The 19,371-nt window shown below is 39.3% G+C and overlaps 1 protein-coding gene across 1 annotated transcript; it reads right to left on the bottom strand.

The window, feature by feature from the left end:
• Positions 1–2,953: 2,953 nt before the first annotated feature.
• Positions 2,954–11,343, bottom strand: LOC130413795 (SLIT and NTRK-like protein 1). Its single transcript, XM_056739241.1, has one exon. The coding sequence runs from the start codon at positions 10,389–10,391 to the stop codon at positions 8,301–8,303; it is 2,091 nt and encodes a 696-aa protein (XP_056595219.1). The 5' UTR covers positions 10,392–11,343; the 3' UTR covers positions 2,954–8,300.
• Between the last annotated feature and the right edge of the window lie 8,028 nt (positions 11,344–19,371).

The following is a 19,371-nucleotide window of genomic DNA, read 5'->3' as shown; positions in this document are numbered from 1 at the left end:
CTCCTAAAATTGCTTAGAAGAACAAAGACTTTAATTGTTGAAATACATCAATTAGATGTACACTAATGTGGATTTGAGTAAATGTGATGAGAAATGTTTGAGTTGATGTTGAGGTTTTAATTAATATTGACTTTTGACACATGGTTGACTTCCTTTCTCAACAGGTCAGTTCGTTTTAATTTTTTTTACTGGAAAGCACGAGAGATGTAAATAATAACTAAAATATGTCAAACAAATAGAAATAAAAAATCTGAAATGCACAGAAAGTCTAACCAGTACAGTATGTACTATCTCTTTCTTTCCCCCGGTGAGACCTGATCTTTTCTCTCTCTATTCTCCTTGCCTGCTCATTTTATTCCCCGGTCCAGAATCCGATTGCACAGGCCCCAGTCGCTTTCATAATGAATTTCATTTAGGTGGAGCGCTGTCTGTGAGTGCTCTGGGATGGATCGCTTCTCCTCGGAGCGGCTGGCACTCTCCCGGTCAAAAGCTCACCCCGTCTGCGGGGTCGGCCCTCGTGCATCACGGCACGCCGTGGTGATCAATCAACATCAGATCAGAGAAGCCCAGTCATAGATCTTGGATTACCTCTACCGGCTGAGAAATGACGTTCAGAAGACGGCTGTGAGCGGACCGTTGGGCACGGAATCCCTGCGCCAGCTTTGGGTCTCCGGATTATCTTGTTCATTCACCCAACACCATTCCTTTGTCTTCTTTCGTGAGTATCGCCTCTACATTTTTAAAGAGCGGGAGAGTTTAATTATGTTTGTGTATATTGAGACTTCACTTCACAGAGGAGATTACAGTGTGATGGTTCATGGGTTCGGAAAGTATTGAAGAAGAAGTAGTGGCAGTGAAGCCGGATGAAAAACAGCATCAGAAAGCTGTCAAACGCGTTCCCGATCTTTCAGCATTTGGGACGGCGCGATGAAGCAAGCCTTTGGCCAAGCAGAGCATCTGAAAAGATGTTTTCTTTCACGGTCAGAAGCTGTAGCTGAAATTAGACGTACTGTGGCTGAAAGTGCAAGTAGGCACATCATCACAGATGTACACTGTACCAGCTGTGGCCTTGTTTCAACACACACACACAAGATCAAGGAGTAGTTCACTTTCAGAATAAATGTTCACGATAACTTACTCACCACCATGACATCCAAGATGTTTATGTTTTTTCTTCTTTAGTTGAAAAGAAAACATTCCAGGATTTTGAAGGTCAAAATGACAGTTTCAGTGCAGCTTCAAAGAGCTTTAATCCATATCAGACCACGAATAAAGATCTTATCTAGTGAAACCATCTGGCATTTTCTAAAAACATGAAATGTGCTTTATAAACACAAATGCTATCCTTGCTCTCTACTGCTCTCTGCTCTGTAAAAATGTCCCCATAAGGACAAGGATTTGCATATTGCCATCTTTGTGGGGACATTTCGTCTTCATACCGTAGTGTTTACCTGAGACACACACACACACATCAGGCATCTCTTTAAACTCAGAAGGACATGCCCAAACAATTGACATTCTGCTGGATTTATTCCAGGTAAATGTCAATGAGCTTGTCTGTGGACACATTTCTCTACAGAATAGATGTCATTATTGAGATTTTAAAATGCTGGATTTACAGACCTGCGTGAGTAAACGAAGAGCAAATGGAGCTTTTGCTGAAGTCTCATGTGTGTCTCGTGTGAGTCAGAAATGTGTCATCAGAGTTTGAGAAGAGATGTCAACAGTGTGTCAAACTGAGATCAGATTTGTCAAAAGTCAATATTAGTGAAGATCTCAATATCAACTCAAACATTTCTCATCAAATGTACACAAATCTATATGTTACCTCTACAATCTACATTCACTTACACCTCTTCATGTTCTCTAACAAATGTCCCATTTGTTTCTGTTTTTAGCCAGTTGATGAGAAACATCTGAAACTTAAGTTGATACAGAAACAAAACACAACGGACTTCATCAAATATACTAATACGTTTAAATCACAAAAATTTTAATAATAAACAAAAAATAAATAACATAAAACTGTATTAATCTTATATAGCAACATAAAACTTAAATTAAAAACTATAATAACTCTGGTATCAACAAATTCCCTTTATATTTATTAAAAACAAAGTATGACACGTATAAAGGCATTCATTTTAAAACTCTTACTGACAGTTTAAAAATGTTTTTACAAAAAAGGCCTTCAAAATTCTCATGACCTAAACCATTAAAACTGTCAATGTCCTGGCATGTTTTGCAAAAATCACGTGAAGCCACGATGCCTGAGCAGTTTTAATAAGTAATACATAAGAAGACATCCATGGATTTAACATAAACAGAAGAGTATGTAAAATGTCTTTAAATGAAAAGTTCAACTCAAATTGAAAATTGGGTTATTTTTCACCCCCATGACTTAAACATGTTTTAAGACCTCCCACAAATTAAGATATTTTAGGTGACATCCGAGAGATTTCCAGGCCTCCTCATAGACATCATAGTTATAGATGTTGTCAAGGTCCAGAAAAGTAGTAAATACATTGTTAAAATGGTTGATTCTCTTGTAATGGCTCCATTGAATTTTTTTGAAGCGACGAGAATGCTTAATGTGCAAAAACAAACCAAAATAATAACTTAAATTGATATTCTATGGTATACATTCACGAGAGAACTTTGGCTCATTCGGTTTGTGCACCGAACGCTATTGAAGCATGACAGAGAAGAATATATCCAATAAACTCGTTAGTTGGGTTTTCTTCACATAAATCAAACTTAATGTAAATATCTTTTTTTGTGTTTAAAATAGTCTGTTATGGAGGATAAGAATGTCAGTCATGGACACTTCTTTCTTCCACTTTTTCTTCATTTTTATTACACATGAATATTCTGTAAAAAAAATTTTTAAAACATCTAGTAGAACATCCAATTGTTTTTTTTTCACAATATTTAAATTTCCCTCTGTGTAAATTACAACATATAATGCACTCAGACAAATCAGGACACGTTACGGTTATGAATATTTTAGCAGAAAATGCGGTGAAAATACATAAATAATTCATTCCTATGTCAAAATTATGTTTCTTCTATAACGTAGAGAACACAATTATCTTTACTGCCATGAAGTTTCAGTGGTTTCATGAGAATAGCCTATCCCATGATGCCACGGGAACTGATCAATGGTCAAATGTAAAAGTTCATGAAATAAAAATAGCGGAAAACTTTTAGGCAGATGTCCGTTTTTCAAATGTGAGATGAGTTAAATTAATTTAAATAAGTGTAAAACTTACTTTTTTAAGGGTCAATGGGTAGGTACTTATTCAAATTAAGTATGTACTGTCACAGAATGAGATTTCAGACGCATTTTTTGTCTTTTGACAGTATAACTACCTAGCAACCATATACTTACCTCATGGAAACCAGTCCTAGCATTATTGTGATGAGTTTTGCATGAGCATGCACTGATGACCAAATTCTTTAAAAAAAAAAAATCTATACACAACATTTACATATTTACTGTTTTCACCATAATTTTTCAGCTCCGTTGAATGTTCATTATTGGAAAACAGCTTTACAAAATCCATTCAAATGTTTAACTTTGCAGGTCCCAAGAGCTGTGACCGCTGATGGCCAATATAAAAGCCACCAGCATCAGAAGCACCTGCCTCCACAGCAAACCTCATAAAAGACCCTAGGCATAATGGTCTGCACTCCTATGATCTTCATAACCCGCGCACCAGCACTTCAGCACAGAGCTATTCCTTATTCTCATCTTGAACTTGATGGCTCTCAAAAAGCCATCTAAGGCCTTCACTTGAGTCCTGTGAAATGAGGTTGGCTCCTTTTGTGGAAAACAGCTCGCAGCGGTGGACTGGAGTGGGGAAATCCGCCAGAAACCTCACAAACCAGCAGGCGTTAATGATTCTGACATTCATTGCAAACAGAATGCTGGGTGAAACTTCCAGAGGCAGGACCGTCCTTAAGAGAAGCTCAAGTTGTTTAGGTCACTCAACATATGTAAGCAATGCTCTACCACAAATAACACATCTGAAAATAAAATATCAGAATACACAATGAAAGCATGTATACAGTATACAGCACCAACTCATTCAACACAATACCTGCACTTCAGATCTTCATGAGCATAGCTCGAAAGAAACAATCAGTTTGTCCTTGCTGAACAATTCATTGATTCATTGGTCATCAAGGACCAAACCCAAGTCCTTTGAATCCCATTAGTCCTGGGGAAAAAATTGTTAGGGGAAAAAATAGCAAAAATCAATCAATGAGGCCTTTAATCAGAGTGCAAAGGGAACAAACACACCTTGGAGGAGCGTAGACCCGTAATGCTCATGAGTTTGTCACGGTCTCATTCACCATCTGTCTGTCCGAGAGTAAACCGTGTCTTTAGATCAAAGTTCCTTATTTTAAATCATAAATCATTTACATTACATTTAGGCATTTCGCAGAGGCTTTTATCCAAAGCGACTTACATTGCTTTATCCTATACATTTTACATAGGTATTTGCAATCCCCTGGAATCGAACCCCCTATACATTGCGTTGTTAACGTAATGCTCTTACCAATGAGCTACAGAAAAGCTAAATGTATGTTGGTTTGATATGTTTGTAATCCAGCACACTCGTCAAATCTTTTTTTCAGCGTGATTGAACCTGCAGCTCCATTTTAAGCACTGCCTGAAATAACCTGATCAAAAAAAAAAAATTTGATAAAACTCTTAGTACTACTGGGATAACATTGGTATATTTTATAAGGTCTTAAGGTCAGTATTATTATTTTTAAGCTTAGAAGATAATTTATTTTGACGCATAAAGAAAATGGTTATAAAAGCATACAGTACTAAAAATGCATAAGATCATGAATTTAAACAAAACGTTTCACAGTGTACATTTAAAAAACGAACAAACCTAACCCTTGGGTTAAATTAACTGGGAAATGTTTATATTTGACCCAACATTGGGTAAAAACTCAGCATATTCTGTTGAAGCTAAAATTTTAATGATTATTTAAGTTCATTTATTACTCAACTGTTAGGTTTGTCTATTTTTGACCCCATGATGGGTAGATATAACGCATTATTTTTAGAGTGCAACAGAGTCCAAACACTTTTGGGTCTATTACTATTACTAGTACTACTATTCTTGTTATTTACTATTCACATGTATACTCAATGGTAATGTGATGTATACTGTGGAGAACACACATATTGTACTTGAAGATCATAAACCTATTTAATGTAAGTGGCTAATCATGACAAGGCAATTGGAGTGGGGGAGTTGATTTCTGGTTATTGAAAACAAAATACAATTTGTTATAATGACTCTTTTGGAGTACAAGAATTCCATGAAATTCATATTGCATTACTATACTAGCAGTAGTAATAGTGGCAATAGTAGTGCATTTCCATAATAGTAGTACTAGTAATAGTAAATAAGAAGAAATGTCCACTGCTTGATTATTGTGATGTTCAATAGTGTATATGAGTTACTTCACAGTTATTTATGTAGAATCTGAATTAGTAGATAACTAACAGAAGTTCTTAAGGAGGAATGAGTGAATTCGAAAGCTATTGATTAGTTATTTGTCACTTAACAAAATGATAAAATGCTTCTCCATACTGATTAGTTAACACATCTTCCTTAGTAGTTAATAGAGCAGATATCAGTATTGATGAGGAATACCTCTTAGTTCTGCCGTAACTCCTTCTTAGTTACACATTACACAAGTGTTACCATTACCATGGTTTATTTTTATCTAAAGCGACTTCTAAGAGTCAGGAAAACAACGAAGTGATTTAAAGGGATATGAAACAAAATGAGAAGTTGCAAAATTCAAAACAATGGTGAGACAAAAAGTATCACCAATGACAATGTTAATTCACCCTAAATCACAATTTTACCATAGTAAAACTATACTTTATCTTCATAAGCAGGATACGAACATTATTGGGCAGTTTTGTATAATGACAGTCTGGTGTTAGTCCGATGTTCTGCATAACAGGAATGACCCGACCACATCTGAAACCTATCCAGAATTCATCTGGTGCTGTATCTGTGACCTCAGCATTGAATTAATTCAATAACACCATAAATCTCCTTACATCTGTAAGCTTGTGTCGTTCCGCTGGTGTTTATCCTGTAATGACGTTCAAGACGTATAACCCCAAGAGTTTCAACATTCAACATCAAAGCATTGAACAGAGGATGATGATGACAAACAAAACAGAATCTACCCGCTGTAGCTTTACTCAACCTCCACCACATTTTATTTAACAAAATAGAAGCAGATCAAATGTAGCAAAGCATAGAAATGTTACTCTGAGACAAACCGTCGGGGAAATGCACCAAATAAAGTAGATAGAAGCCAGAATGTGGTACAGTCTTTCACAGTGGAGTGACAAATAATCACCATTCAACGCAGGGCGAGAAAGAAAGAGAAAGAGAGAGAAATGCTTGGAAATGATGGACAGCCATAACCGGTATAACAGAAATAACAGACCCCAAGGTCACCCTTCAATTTTGGTGGGGGGAGGGGGGGCACTGATGCATTTTTCCTTTTCTTTGCGTATATATGTGCAGCATGAGTCACAACACACATCTCTCCGACGGCCCTGAGTCTACATTAGAGTAAACCATTGCCACATGACAGCAACTCCATCGGGACGTCGTCAAATTGAGGTTCTACCGACATTGTTTCGTGCAACCTAAATCAAACCGACAGGTGAGAGAGAAAAGCATTTCCACCGCACATGTTTTCCACACTTTCCACAGGAAACGGCATTTGGATATTGGATGGACATTTCACAAGCTCGCTGTTGTGTTATTCAGTAAACTCAATTGAAAGCATCAGCCAACATCTTTGATCTTAAAACAATGTAAAAACAGACAAAGGTTTCTTCATGAGCGTGGCCGCTTGGTCCATTATTTGAGCGTGTTTTCTGTTCGCGTTGTTTGCTCGTGAAATCATTACAGAGGAACCTCAGAGAATATCAAGAGTGACATTTAAAATAATGCACTGCACCGAGACATACATCTTGTTTGTAAAAATGGCATTTTGGAAACGCTGTGCAACTTGTTTCCAGTACATTTGTACCGACTGCAAACTCTATCCAAGCCATCACAGTGACTCGCTTAGGCCTACTTATGTTGATCATGTCTAAGCAGGTCTTGCTTGGCCTACACAAATTGGTGAACTTCACCTCCCAGCATGATTTTCAGAGGCTCGAGAGGCAACAGCGACATCTAGAGGCAATGTTTTCTCACATATGTACACCGTATCAAGTACCAAAGCTTTCCAGTTCCCTTCTCATATTTGGACAAAATAGATGGCTTTACAAAAGCTCACAATACTTACAGTGAATAATAATAGGCTGCTTTTGTGAAGGAATACTTCATTTCCCTTAAAAACAACGATCATAATAAATTAAAATAAAGGCATCTTAGTTTATGTGCACCCTGCGACTCATCGGGACTCAAACTAAATCCTCTCAATTGAACGTTCGGGAAAACATGCCATTCAAAATCTCCTCGACACACAAGCTGATGAACCACTGGAGCTGCAATGAGTTTTCTCAGCATAAGCACGTCTGTGCCTCAGATCGCTTGTGCGTATACCAAAGATGTCAACAGTTGGCACACTGTAAGATAAACACATTTTACATTCATAAAGGAGATGACTGGGCAGATAGCGGGAGAGATCTGCTCGGGAAAAAAAGGTATAAATAATCCCCAAATCAACTGATAAAACAGAAAATTACATGCATCTGCACCTGCGCGCGCCTGTCTGCCTCCGAGAAGTAAAACGGCAAATACAAATCTAACCGACCAAAAAAATAACAAAAGAAGAAATGGCACTTTTAATATAGTCATATATAGTTTTATATTTATATATATTGATAACACGAAAGAAGGGTCGCGTCGGCTTCCTTGATACTATGGTAATGGTTCCCAGTGTGTGTTGAGACCATGCGAATCATGCAGATATATTACAGTCCCTTATTTACATTACATTCATGCGCTCGTGCACCTTTTCACGTCCTCTTGTCATCACGTTTGCAGTCTGAACAGGTAGGAAAAATACAGGGGGAGAGGGGGCTCTGTACATATATATTTATATATATATATATAACTGTGGGCCCCACCGCAGTGTTTCATGGACGCTGCACTCAACAGAAGCGAAGAAAAAATAGGATATTTTCCCACAGAGGCTGAATGTTTATAGTTGGCTTTCCATTGTCACTGCCACGCACGCAAAGCATTTATTTATGGGTCCGTCTGTGTTTTTGCGCACGGTGAGCATCATTTGTCGGAGAGGGGGTGCGAACCACAGTCGTAACCTCTTTGGGGACCGTCCGCGTGATAAGCTCCACTGTGCCAATAGGACGAGTCGCAAACTGTCTGTAAAGAATTGATCTCTGACGCAGAAGAGTTTCCATCTCTCCGTTTCGATCTCTTGCGATTGCGCAGAATAAAGACGAGCATTCCGACCACGGTGAAGGCAGACGTCACGAAAACCAATAGTAGACCGGGCACGAGCACAGATATGGACACTCTGCTAGGCTCCAGATAGGAGTTGGGGCGCGTGCCCGTGTCTGCTGGGAAAGTGCTGTTTTTGGAGAGGGAGGTGGGGGAGATTTTTTCGTTGAGCTCAGGGCACATCAAATCGTTTCTGATGCGTCGGAAATCCCGTTTCCAGAAGCTCTCGGGGGATTCGCATTTCAGGTCGCTCACGATGACATCTGCTCCGAGCTTGTCTGTCCATTGTTTGAAGGGGACGATTTTGCACGAGCATTCCCACGGGTTCCCGTGCAAATCGATCTGGATAATTGAGTTGAGCTGATCTAAGACGCCCTGCAGCGGCAGATGTGTGAAATAATTGTTGTGCAAGCTTATTTTCGACAAAGAAACCCCCAAGAAGGCATCCACGGGGAGAGATTTGAGCAAGTTGTTATTTAAGAAGAGCACCCTTAAACTGGGCATGGGGCTAAAGGTGCCCGGCATGACGAGCTGTATGTCGTTATATTCCAAACTGAGATATTCCAGGTTTTGAAGTCCAACGAACATCTCTGCCATTAGCATATCCAAGTAGTTTTTGTCCATGTAAAGCCACCTCAGCTCGGTCAGATTGTGAAAAGTGCCGTTGTCGATCACTTTGATGTTATTCCCCCCCAGGTCGAGCAGATTCAAGCTGTGATAGCCTCTAAGCTGGTTCCTTTTAACGCTATGAATGTTGTTGTCGCGCAGATTTAACTCGTGCGCGCCCAGCGGTTTGGGTCTGAGATTAGCCACGCTCTCGATTTTTTTGCCCTCGCAGTTAACCCCGAGACCTTGCCTGGTTCCGATTAGTTTACAACTACACGACTGAGGACAGGTCGAATTGGATGGCAGGTCTCTGTCCACTGCCCCTGTTGTCATCGCTGTGGGCTTGGTTTTTAGTTGCCAATTCTCCCTCGCTTTCGGACGCCCCTTGTTACGGCCTCCCCCAGTGCTGTGGGCCTCCGTTACCCCGCCGGTGGTTTTAAAGGGCGTGGGACGGGGGCCGCGACCGGGGCCCTCGTCCTGGGTGGGCGGCGCAGCCAAACTTGTATCCATGCCGTTCTTTGAAGGGCACAGCTCCGTCTCGGCTGTTTCGTTTAAGTCGTTCCCCTGCAGTCGAGTGGGTGCCTCGCAAATGACCCTTCCGATGAGCGCGTTCTGCGGGATGTTCTCCAGCCATTCCTTCAGGGAAACCAGGTCGCAGTTACAATCCCACGGGTTGTCCTCCAGCAGAACCTCCACAATCCCAGGTATCTGCTCTAGAATGCCCTCGTACGGCAACGTTTTGATTCGGTTCCCCCTCAGGTCGAGATGCGTTATGGGGACGTTTTGAAACACGTTAATGGGAAGCGCGCTAATGAGGTTGTCGTTTAAGATTAAAACTTCGAGCTTACTCAGGTCCCTGAACACCGACGGGTCGATGTCCCTCAGCAGGTTGAAGTCGGCTTGAAGGTACTCCAGGTCGTCTAGACCGAGGAACGTACTCTTTTTAAAAGAGCGTATCTTATTGTTATTGATGTGCAGCCGTTTGACTAGCTGCAGTCCCAGGAAAGCGCCCGGCACGATGTCGTGCAAGCCGTTGTTCTCCAAATGCAAGCTCACGGCATTGTAAAAGTTAGCGAACTCGTTCGGGAACAGCCTGGACAGCGAATTCCCATGAAGCAGTAGGTGATAAAACTGAGAGCTCGGACCCGTCAAATGGTGCAGATTGGTTAGGCTTTTTTTCTCGCAGTCAATGTGCAAATCGCCTTCGACTGCATTGCAAGAGCAGAGCTGCTCCTTACACACGTCCCTTGTAACATTTCCAATAGCTACACAAAGAGCCGCCTTCAGCAACACAATCCAAAGCAGCATTTTCAATACGCCAAAATCCCCCCCGACATCAAGACATGAATACGATCGGCGACAGGGGAAGAAGCGAGATCTGTCTCGAGTCTAAAGAAGCAGAGGGCACTCTGTGATCACATCCGTACTATGCCCAGACGGAGACTGAGAAAAATCGACCTCTTTTTCATCGCGTCCCCATCTCGTGCTATCCGCGAAACAGTCTCAAAACATCCTCAACTCAATGATTCGTCGTTGCGCGATAGAAATGAAAACTGACCTTGTGCATTTCACATGTCCGCGGAGCGCGCGGGAGCTGTTCTTTCTCCCGTGGTGCTGAAACCACACACCGCACCGACGCTGATCGCAACGCGTCGCCGTCAGATAAATCCGTGCATCAGATAAATCCGTGCATCTTACATCCTCAGTTTCCCTTCCACGGGCTCGCGTTGAACGCTTTCCGGTCACGAAGACGGTCGCTGTGAGACTCTGCACTTTTCGGCTCGGTGCTCGCTGGTAGATCTAACACCCTCTGCTGAGCTACACAGGCAAAACCCCATCGGATGAGGGAATGCTCGCTCGCGAGGGAAAAAAAGGTTGTCAGCGTAAAGTGTTGGAAATGATTCCGAGGGGTTTAGATTCGATTCATTTCAGGAGACCTTTCGGTTTTAGTCCGTGCATGGTTGTTACATCCACTCCGTTCTGCGTTTACCTCCGTCCGCAGATGGAAACGTCTTCAAAGTAGACAGCACGGCGCATTTCCACAGTCTTCCGACACGATATTCCTGTTTACGCGCATTTTGGCGACAGGGAAAGTATTCCACACAGCACAGGTGTCGAGCTCGTTTCCCTTTTTCCTCTGCGAGCGTGCGTGTGTGTGTGTCTGTGAGTGTGTGTGTGTGTGTGCGTGGAGGGGGAACTGCAGTTGAATGCGGTAAAATAATTAACCACTCGACGTGCATGCAACAGTGCAGCCGGTGCGCTGAGCCTTCCTCACACACTGTCACAACAAACACTGCGTCAAGACTATAGAAAGTATGCGCACACGGGCTTATACGTCACAACCCTTTTAAGAAACGGCGAAATAAATGCATTTCAATGGGTATTCCCTTCACATCAGCGCGCGTTGTTTTATTCGCCCGTGCGTGCCATTGAAACATCAAAGCTTACTTAGTAAACTCGTGGGCGCCGATTGAAGTTCGACACACGGAGTATGCAACTACATTTCAGTTATTATGCCAATGGATTTTTTGTTTCGAAACCCCACGATTTCTGGCCATATAAACAGGGTTCTTCAAAAGACTGGTTTGTGAGAACATGCGGATACTGGCTCGGTTCTGTATCTCATGTGTGATTAACGAATACGCATCTGTTACGCTCATCGGTGAGAGATATTTCTTCTAAATAGTCACTTGCTCGGTTCTGGAAAACAAATGGAAGCGCAAGTTTTACAGCCATTTTCCTTATGCTCGTTCTGTTTCTGCTATCTTTAGCTGTACTGTATAAAAACTGCCTCAGTGTGTCTCCGGTGCGCCCTAGAGTAATAAATCAATAAATCACGAGTCTGCATTTAAAGGTGAGAGATAATGCGAGCAAAGTGTTTGCTCATTTCTTAGGAGCAGAAGTGTAAAGGCAATTATGATCACTGATTGTTTATGTCAGCAGTCTCATAGCCCCTGGAAGCTGAAAAATACATACCGGTATTTGATGATGAAGTTACTCTGGTGCAAACTATATCTTCTTTCTCTTCTTTTTCAATACGTTTCCCGTACACGTGCACAAACTGCATTCACTTTGTGATTTAAAATTTGCGGTGTGTGCACTTTATAGACCTGAAATATAACCTTTATACATGTGAAATTGTTTCACAGGTTAATTTCTTTTAATTCGTTTCCGCATATAAACTACACATTTAGGTAAAGTTTATTTGAAATCGCATATTTTCGGTCCTTTACCTGGATTTCTCGAGACGTAGGAGATGGACGTGTGACTCATGCACATAAACAAGCGGTCAGTTGTCAATCTGACCTTCTGGTGCAAATTTAAAAGCAAGGGAGACAAATCAATATGCATCATTTGGAGCATTAGATAAACACGAGACACACACATTCAGTTCCTCGCATCACAGACTCATCTAGTATCTTTTTAAAAGCCATTGTCTAATTAAGTTGTTTACCACCCGAGCTGTTGCCAGTTAAATGCCAGCCCTCATTGGTATTACAGACACACGTGTTGAGAAAAATGCGTTTGAAAACCAAAGCATGTGAAGGTGTTGTTTCATTTTAAATTTCAAAAAATGCTTTTTTTTATCCCCTTAATAAGAATCCAAATCAGGCCAAGCTCTTATTACTCATAAAGCACAGTTTTGTGAAATAATACCACTAACTGAAATAATCATAATCACACACTGAAGAAAATGCTCACACAACATGCACACCAAATCTTTAACGCATCTTTATGAGTTAAGATGTCAGTTTTTAAAGTTGGACGTCGCTTTTGGCCACTATTGCGTGCGCGCGTCAGAAGCAGTGGTCGTAAATCTTGCTCCTCCACATGAAATCGTGCAGTGCGGCAGTCTGGCGTGCTGTTTGTTGTTGATGTTATGTCAATAGATTGTGGATGTTTTCAGGTCAAAACAATGCAAGCAGTTCAGCGTCTTCAAACCCGTTTGAGCCACCGGTCTAGACGACGCAGTCTTTACCCTCAAAAATCCAATTTGTGAAGGACTGTTGCATACTTCACATTAAGTACCAAAGAAACATTTCTATTTTCTGTAAAGCAGAGAATGTTGCCGGATCACTTGAGTTAAAAGCGTGTCAGGTGTTATAGGTTTGTTGGAACAATTGAGTTGTAACACCATCAGTTTTTAGATAATCTGACTCTATGTTAATCATTAAATATGTTAATGATGGAAGAAATATTTCATGATTGGTTTGTTATTGAAGTTGCAGTCATGCTAATGAAGGTTTTAACACTTCAAGTGTACTATTAAGGTGTTTTTGTTATGTTCATTATGTATTTTGATTATTATTATTATATTGTTATTGTTATATTTTGATTAATTCATTTATATATTTTATGTTTATCTAATTTATTTATTTATGTTTTTTTGTTTTGTTTTATGTGATCATTTATTATTTATATTATGGCAAGTAAGATGGTGTTTCAGGGAAGTATTGCTTTCTTCAAGTTGAAGCAATAATCCGAAAGACTTCCTATTATACATTTTTTTGAGTTATGTTCTGTTGAGAAAGATTTGACGTGACATTGTGGCTGAAGTGCTGTGATGAAGTGCTGTTGAGGAAGACATTTTGAGAGAGAGGATTTGTTAGAATACAGTCTGTTCTCTCCAGTTTGATCTGTGGTGAAGATGACATCTCCATAGAGTAAAATGAGTGACAACCAGGGATAGTTCAGATCATGTCTTACCTGTCTGATAAAACTCTATAATAAATATTTTTGAAATATTGAGGCTTTTTCGTAAACATAAAGTTAATTTCTTCTTTTCCAGAATTATTACTCCAAACACCTAAAGTAAAAGTCAACAAGACATACACTTTTAGTTATACCAAAGAACCTAATTTAGGTGGAACAGCAACAAAAGAAATATCCTGCATACAATAAATAAAAACCAATGAAATAAGATTATGCATCAATAATCATTAGGGCGTTCTGTGTCTCTTTCAAATAAGTTACACGTGGCTAAATAGCATTCTTACTCTTCATAAATGTCAAAGATCTAAAAAACAACTCTAGTTATTGGCTCGTCTTCAATTTAGCTTTGTAAATTATTTTTCAGGATGACTATGCAGTTTGTCCATTATATTTGTTCTCTCTGACCGTCTCTAATACTTTCTTAAAAGAGCAAAGAGGTTTGACCTGGTTTACAGGTCAAGGGTCAGCTCGGGGTAAGTCTGTGAAGGAGTCCTCAATCTTCATTCATTAGTCTGTTTGTATTTGCAGTTTGACACCAAAGAGTCTCCACACCTTTGTGAGGACAAATAATCTGGATTTGAGTAAGTATGATGAGAAACGTTTGAGTCATTTTGATTTCAGACATGACACATCTGATCTCAGTTTGACACATCGTTGACATCTCTTCTCAAACTCTAATGACAGACACATTTGTCACATTCTGACATTCTTTTTCTCAGGAGGAATATCTGAGAACACACGAGACCTACATTTAATCTCATTGATGAATGTAACTGAGACATGAAAGAGATCTCGTGTGTTTTTTTTCCCATTTGTGTAGAATCGATCTGTGTTGTTGGTGTCCTGAGGTGCTCTCTGTGGTGCTGAACAAGACGAAGGCACAAGATGATGATGGCTGGAATGAGTAAGGCACCAAGAGTAATGGTTTCCCCCTGTTTTTAATTCATTCATTTAGTTTAGAAAGATTACTCGTATAAATAAATTCAAACTAAACACAATAACGAATATTTCAAGAGTTCAGATTCAACACCCTCTAAATCAGATAAGTTTTTGTTAAAATGAGCTTTTTTTATAAGGCTCCTAAATTTACTTTCTATATACCAGAGATTCAGACCAGGGAGAGAGTGTTATTAAGCGAGTTTCAAAGAAAAATGATTCGATTGACGTAGACTATGTGTGGAGAGCATTCAATAGACATCGTAATCTCATTTTTGATGGCGGTGGACGGACCCTTCTAGAGGCTTTTGCATCTGCAGTCATTTTGGTTCCCCAAAAATTGGCTCAAAATGTTGAATGCACCTTCTTTTGTAAGCCCTTTCTAAACACTAATCTGCCAAAATAAGCAAATGTTTCACTAAAACTGCAAAATAAATCTCTTTCTAGCTAAAAGTCATGAACTGTTTGCAGTCTTTCTTTAAGTGTCGACCTGCATCATTCACATGACTCATTTGCTCAATGATGTCCACAGAATGACGGTGTCGGTGGGTTGTGTGTATTTTTTAGCCGTGTCTCAACATAAAACTGTAAATGTGGGAAGGAGATGAAAGGTGACTCAAAGGAGCATAACGCTTTCTTCCATCGGCCATGTGTTCAGGTCTTTGTGTAACTTTGTGCTTTGGCGTTGGGTGAAAAAAGTGTTTTTGAAATAGAGGCGCTGCTGTAAAGTTCTGCTTTGTGAAACTCCTGAAGAGTTTTTCTTCAGTCTGGGTCAAGCTTTTCTGACCGATGACCTGCAGTTTGGTTAGCAAGTATTTGGCTTCCTTGAAATTCTATTAGTGGCCTTTAATAAAGACAGACAGAGAGAGAGAGAGAGAGAGAGAGAGAGGAAAGAAGGAAAGGAAGGAAACTTTTCTATGGGAGGACAAAAAGAACCTAGAGTACTTTTTAAATGTCTCTCGCTCTGTGTTTAAGTTGAAAATACATTTCTGAAATGTAGCGGCTGCATATCTGCAAAAATTAACTTCCAGTATACTTTTTACTATGTACATTTATAATATTTTATAATTACCCAAAAATGAAATTATTTCATCATTTAATCAACCTCATGTCATTTCAAACTTGTGTGACTTTCTTTCTTCTGCAGAACACAAAAGAAGATATTTTGAAGAACGTTGGCAAACACACAACATTGAACCCCATTGACCTCTATTGTATGAAGTCACAATTTCTCAAAATATCTTCTTTTTTGTTCCAGTGAAGAAATCGACACATATGAGTTTTATGATGAATAAACAATGATAACGTGCAAATGGCCCACATACAGTATGTGTTTGTGTGCTTTGATAACCTCACAGAGCACACAAATCCTGTTCAATCTTATTGACAAGACATCTTGACTTGAATAATATTCGTTCATGTTGTGTGTGCCGGCTCTTATCAGCACTTCAAAAACCGGACAGCTTGAATTTGAATGAATTTCACCCCAAGGTTGTTTCTGCATTTTAGATAGCAAAACCTCACCTTCTTCAGCTTTCCCTTGATAACGCTGCCAAGACGCTACGTACCTATAAAACAGAGACGGCGAGCATCAGTTGATGGTGTCATTGAGTCGTGAGGAGGCTCTTGAAGTCTTTTAGAGTCATGCCTCTCTAATCAGATCTGTGCCCTTGGCAATCAAAAGCTCTGATGTGAGTGTAGGATAGAACACCTGCTACTTTAACCCCCGCTGAGCCTCTTTACCACGCCTAAGGATAACCAGATATGCTCATCAAGACCATGCAGGTAAACAACTAAAAACACCTTCAATTTTTATTGTAGCGGTGCTTTAAAATGCAGCTTTTTCTCCAACTTGAGCAAGTTTTACTCTTTTCTTAAACCCTTAACCCTACGTCCACATTAATCCAAATACGTTTGGGATAAATATTCCTCAGAGCTTTGTCCTTTTGTATACACAGAAAGAGTGTCCGGTGAAAACAAAACGTTTTTAAAAGCAGACAGTACACTAGAGCTATCATTAGTTATTATCAAACTTTCACTAATGTTTGCTTAGATATTTGTGTTGAGGTTGTCTTGTGTGTCCTGAATAACATCTTGGTGAAGCTCACCTGCTCGGCGATAAAGTCTTAAAGTCTACCAAAAATGAAAATGCTGTCTTCATTAATTTACTATCACATGGTAAAAAATCTTTATGTGACTCTTCAGTGCAACACAAATGAAGATCCTTTGAGAATTTTTTCTCGGAAGTCAATTGGGTTTAGTGTGGTAACCAACATTCTTCGCAATATCTTCTTTTGTGTTCCGCTGAAGAAAGTCAAACATGTTTGGAATGACCGGAGGAAGACTAAATGAACTATTGTTTGGTTGTACAGTTGGCCACAATAAAAAGTTCACCTTTACTCCTTTGAGGTCAGGATATCGGTGCAGGAAATGTTTTCAGGCTATGTGTAAGCTAAAGTCCATGTCCAGAGAGGATGGGATGGAAATTAAAAGCCTTTTTTTGACAAAGCGGTCGAGCAGGTGATTCATGCGGAGGTCAAGAGCTCGGACTGAATCAATAATCTACCCATCTAACTTCATGTAGCGGATGATCTGCATGAATAATCAGCAAAATTCTTCCTGATGGATCGTACGAGGGGAACTGGGGGTGTTTTTTCGCACGTTTACCCATTTGCCGATCCGAGATCAGTGTGTTTCCATCAGATCACTTGAGGATGCTGCGATCTAGTAAATCTAGAAAGAGTATATTTTTTGGTGTGGCCATCCTGTCAAAGCCTCACGAGAGTCTTCACATCCAGTGTACTCAATCATGTATGAGATAAGTTGGATGTAATTTGTCGCTCTTGACCTGAACACAGAGGAGATGAATTTGAGTGACAGCCCCAAATCTTACTTCATTATTACTGCCCAGCTTTTATATCTGCTTCTGAACTTATTTCTCAACCTTCATAGCACAGACGGCTAAGTTAAAGGAAATCATAAATTATGCCTTTAAGAATATATTTACTAAACGGGCACTCTGATGAATGCAGTTGAATGTTTTATTAAACACGCATTATTTTATTATTAATTGTGTGTTTTAATAATTCATATGGTCAAATAGACAATTTTTATGATAAACTGACCCTTGGCTATTTAACTTCGGAGTTATTATAGTTATGAATTTAGTTTTATTTATTTTATTAACATTTTTAATTATCTTAATTTTTTGGTTTTTTATTCCTACGTAAATTTTAGGAAAAGTTTTATAAAACTTTTTTATAAAAAAATTTGGTAAATGCTTTTTTATGTTTTTTATGTTGCTATATGAATTTAACATTTTTTTTGTTTTAGTTTTATTATGGTTTTTGTTGATTATTAAAATGCTTTAAATTTATTTCAGTTTATTTTTAAGGCATTTAAATATTCCCTATAGTTAAGTTTCCCCAATAATTTTTAGGTCAATATTATTATTATTATTATTTGATTAAAATGAACACAAGCGTTTTCAAAGTTTTAAGTTTAGTTAACTAAAATGACCTTGTTGATGTGTGAGCAAGAAGTTGACTGTTGATTGCATTTCTTGGTTCTGTATGTTTTATAAATGATGCCTTGGCCTTATATACTTATTTTCTGGCCTATATATTTTCAAGTAGCCTATGCAGTTTGAAAAAAAAAAAATTTAATACTGTTGTTGAACTCACCATTGGCCATTTCCCTTTCTTTTTATCTTTAAACTTGAAAAAGTCGTTTTATGTATTCTTAGAAAAATTGCTCAGACTTGATTAAAATGAAGATGAGCCGCATCATGTTTTTGCGTCATTACATTCCGAGATTTGCTATTCAAACACGTATATTTACTCAGTGTTTACCGCATCCGGTAAACTCTCTCATCTCTACGTTACCATGGTATCCCGACGCTTACCACGGCCAACATCATTCAAACAAATCTCTTTGAAGTTAATGAAAAATGGCTCTCACTTCAGATGTGATGCATTTGGTTTTAATTCCAGCTTGTTGACTCGAGCGCACAAGGTTTTGCCAGCAGTGCTGGATTCGATTAAGAATGTCCTTTCTTGCTTATTTTTCATTTTGCTCCTTATCATTGTTTTTTCAAAATCAATAGCTCGAAATGAGTCACGAGGCTTGTGAATTAAAGGCCCGGCGGCACCATAAAACATGAAGTAAGCACAGGCGCAGTTCAAACTCGCTTCAAAAGCACGCCAGGGTTTATGCCTGCAATTACTGCACTTCAAGTGAGCGTACACAACAGCATTGAAGTGGCGTCGAGCTTTTAATGGTGAACTGGGTCAGAGCGCTCTTATTGTATGTTAAGAGCTGGAGTGTCATTACGTCGGGCTACGGTTCAAATGAGAGGACATCTGAAGCTCAGAGACTGAGCATGCAATCTCGGAATGACAGTCATTTGAACATTTTGGAGACATTTGAGAGATTGAACAAAAGCGTTTGAAGATGATTTCCACTTTATAAAAGAGACATCCCAAGGCGTTTTGATAAATGGATGGTCTCTGTTTTCAAAAAGAGATGTCTGGTATTATATAGCCAGTGGGTTATATATTTATTATTTATTTACGATTTTCCACACTCTATAATGTTTGTAAAATTATGCAATTTCTAGGTTGTATTGAGATAAAATCAT

This window comes from Triplophysa dalaica, chromosome 2 (assembly GCF_015846415.1).
Source record: "Triplophysa dalaica isolate WHDGS20190420 chromosome 2, ASM1584641v1, whole genome shotgun sequence".
Taxonomy (NCBI): Eukaryota; Metazoa; Chordata; class Actinopteri; order Cypriniformes; family Nemacheilidae; genus Triplophysa; species Triplophysa dalaica.
This window is presented reverse-complemented; position numbering and strand designations above follow the sequence as displayed.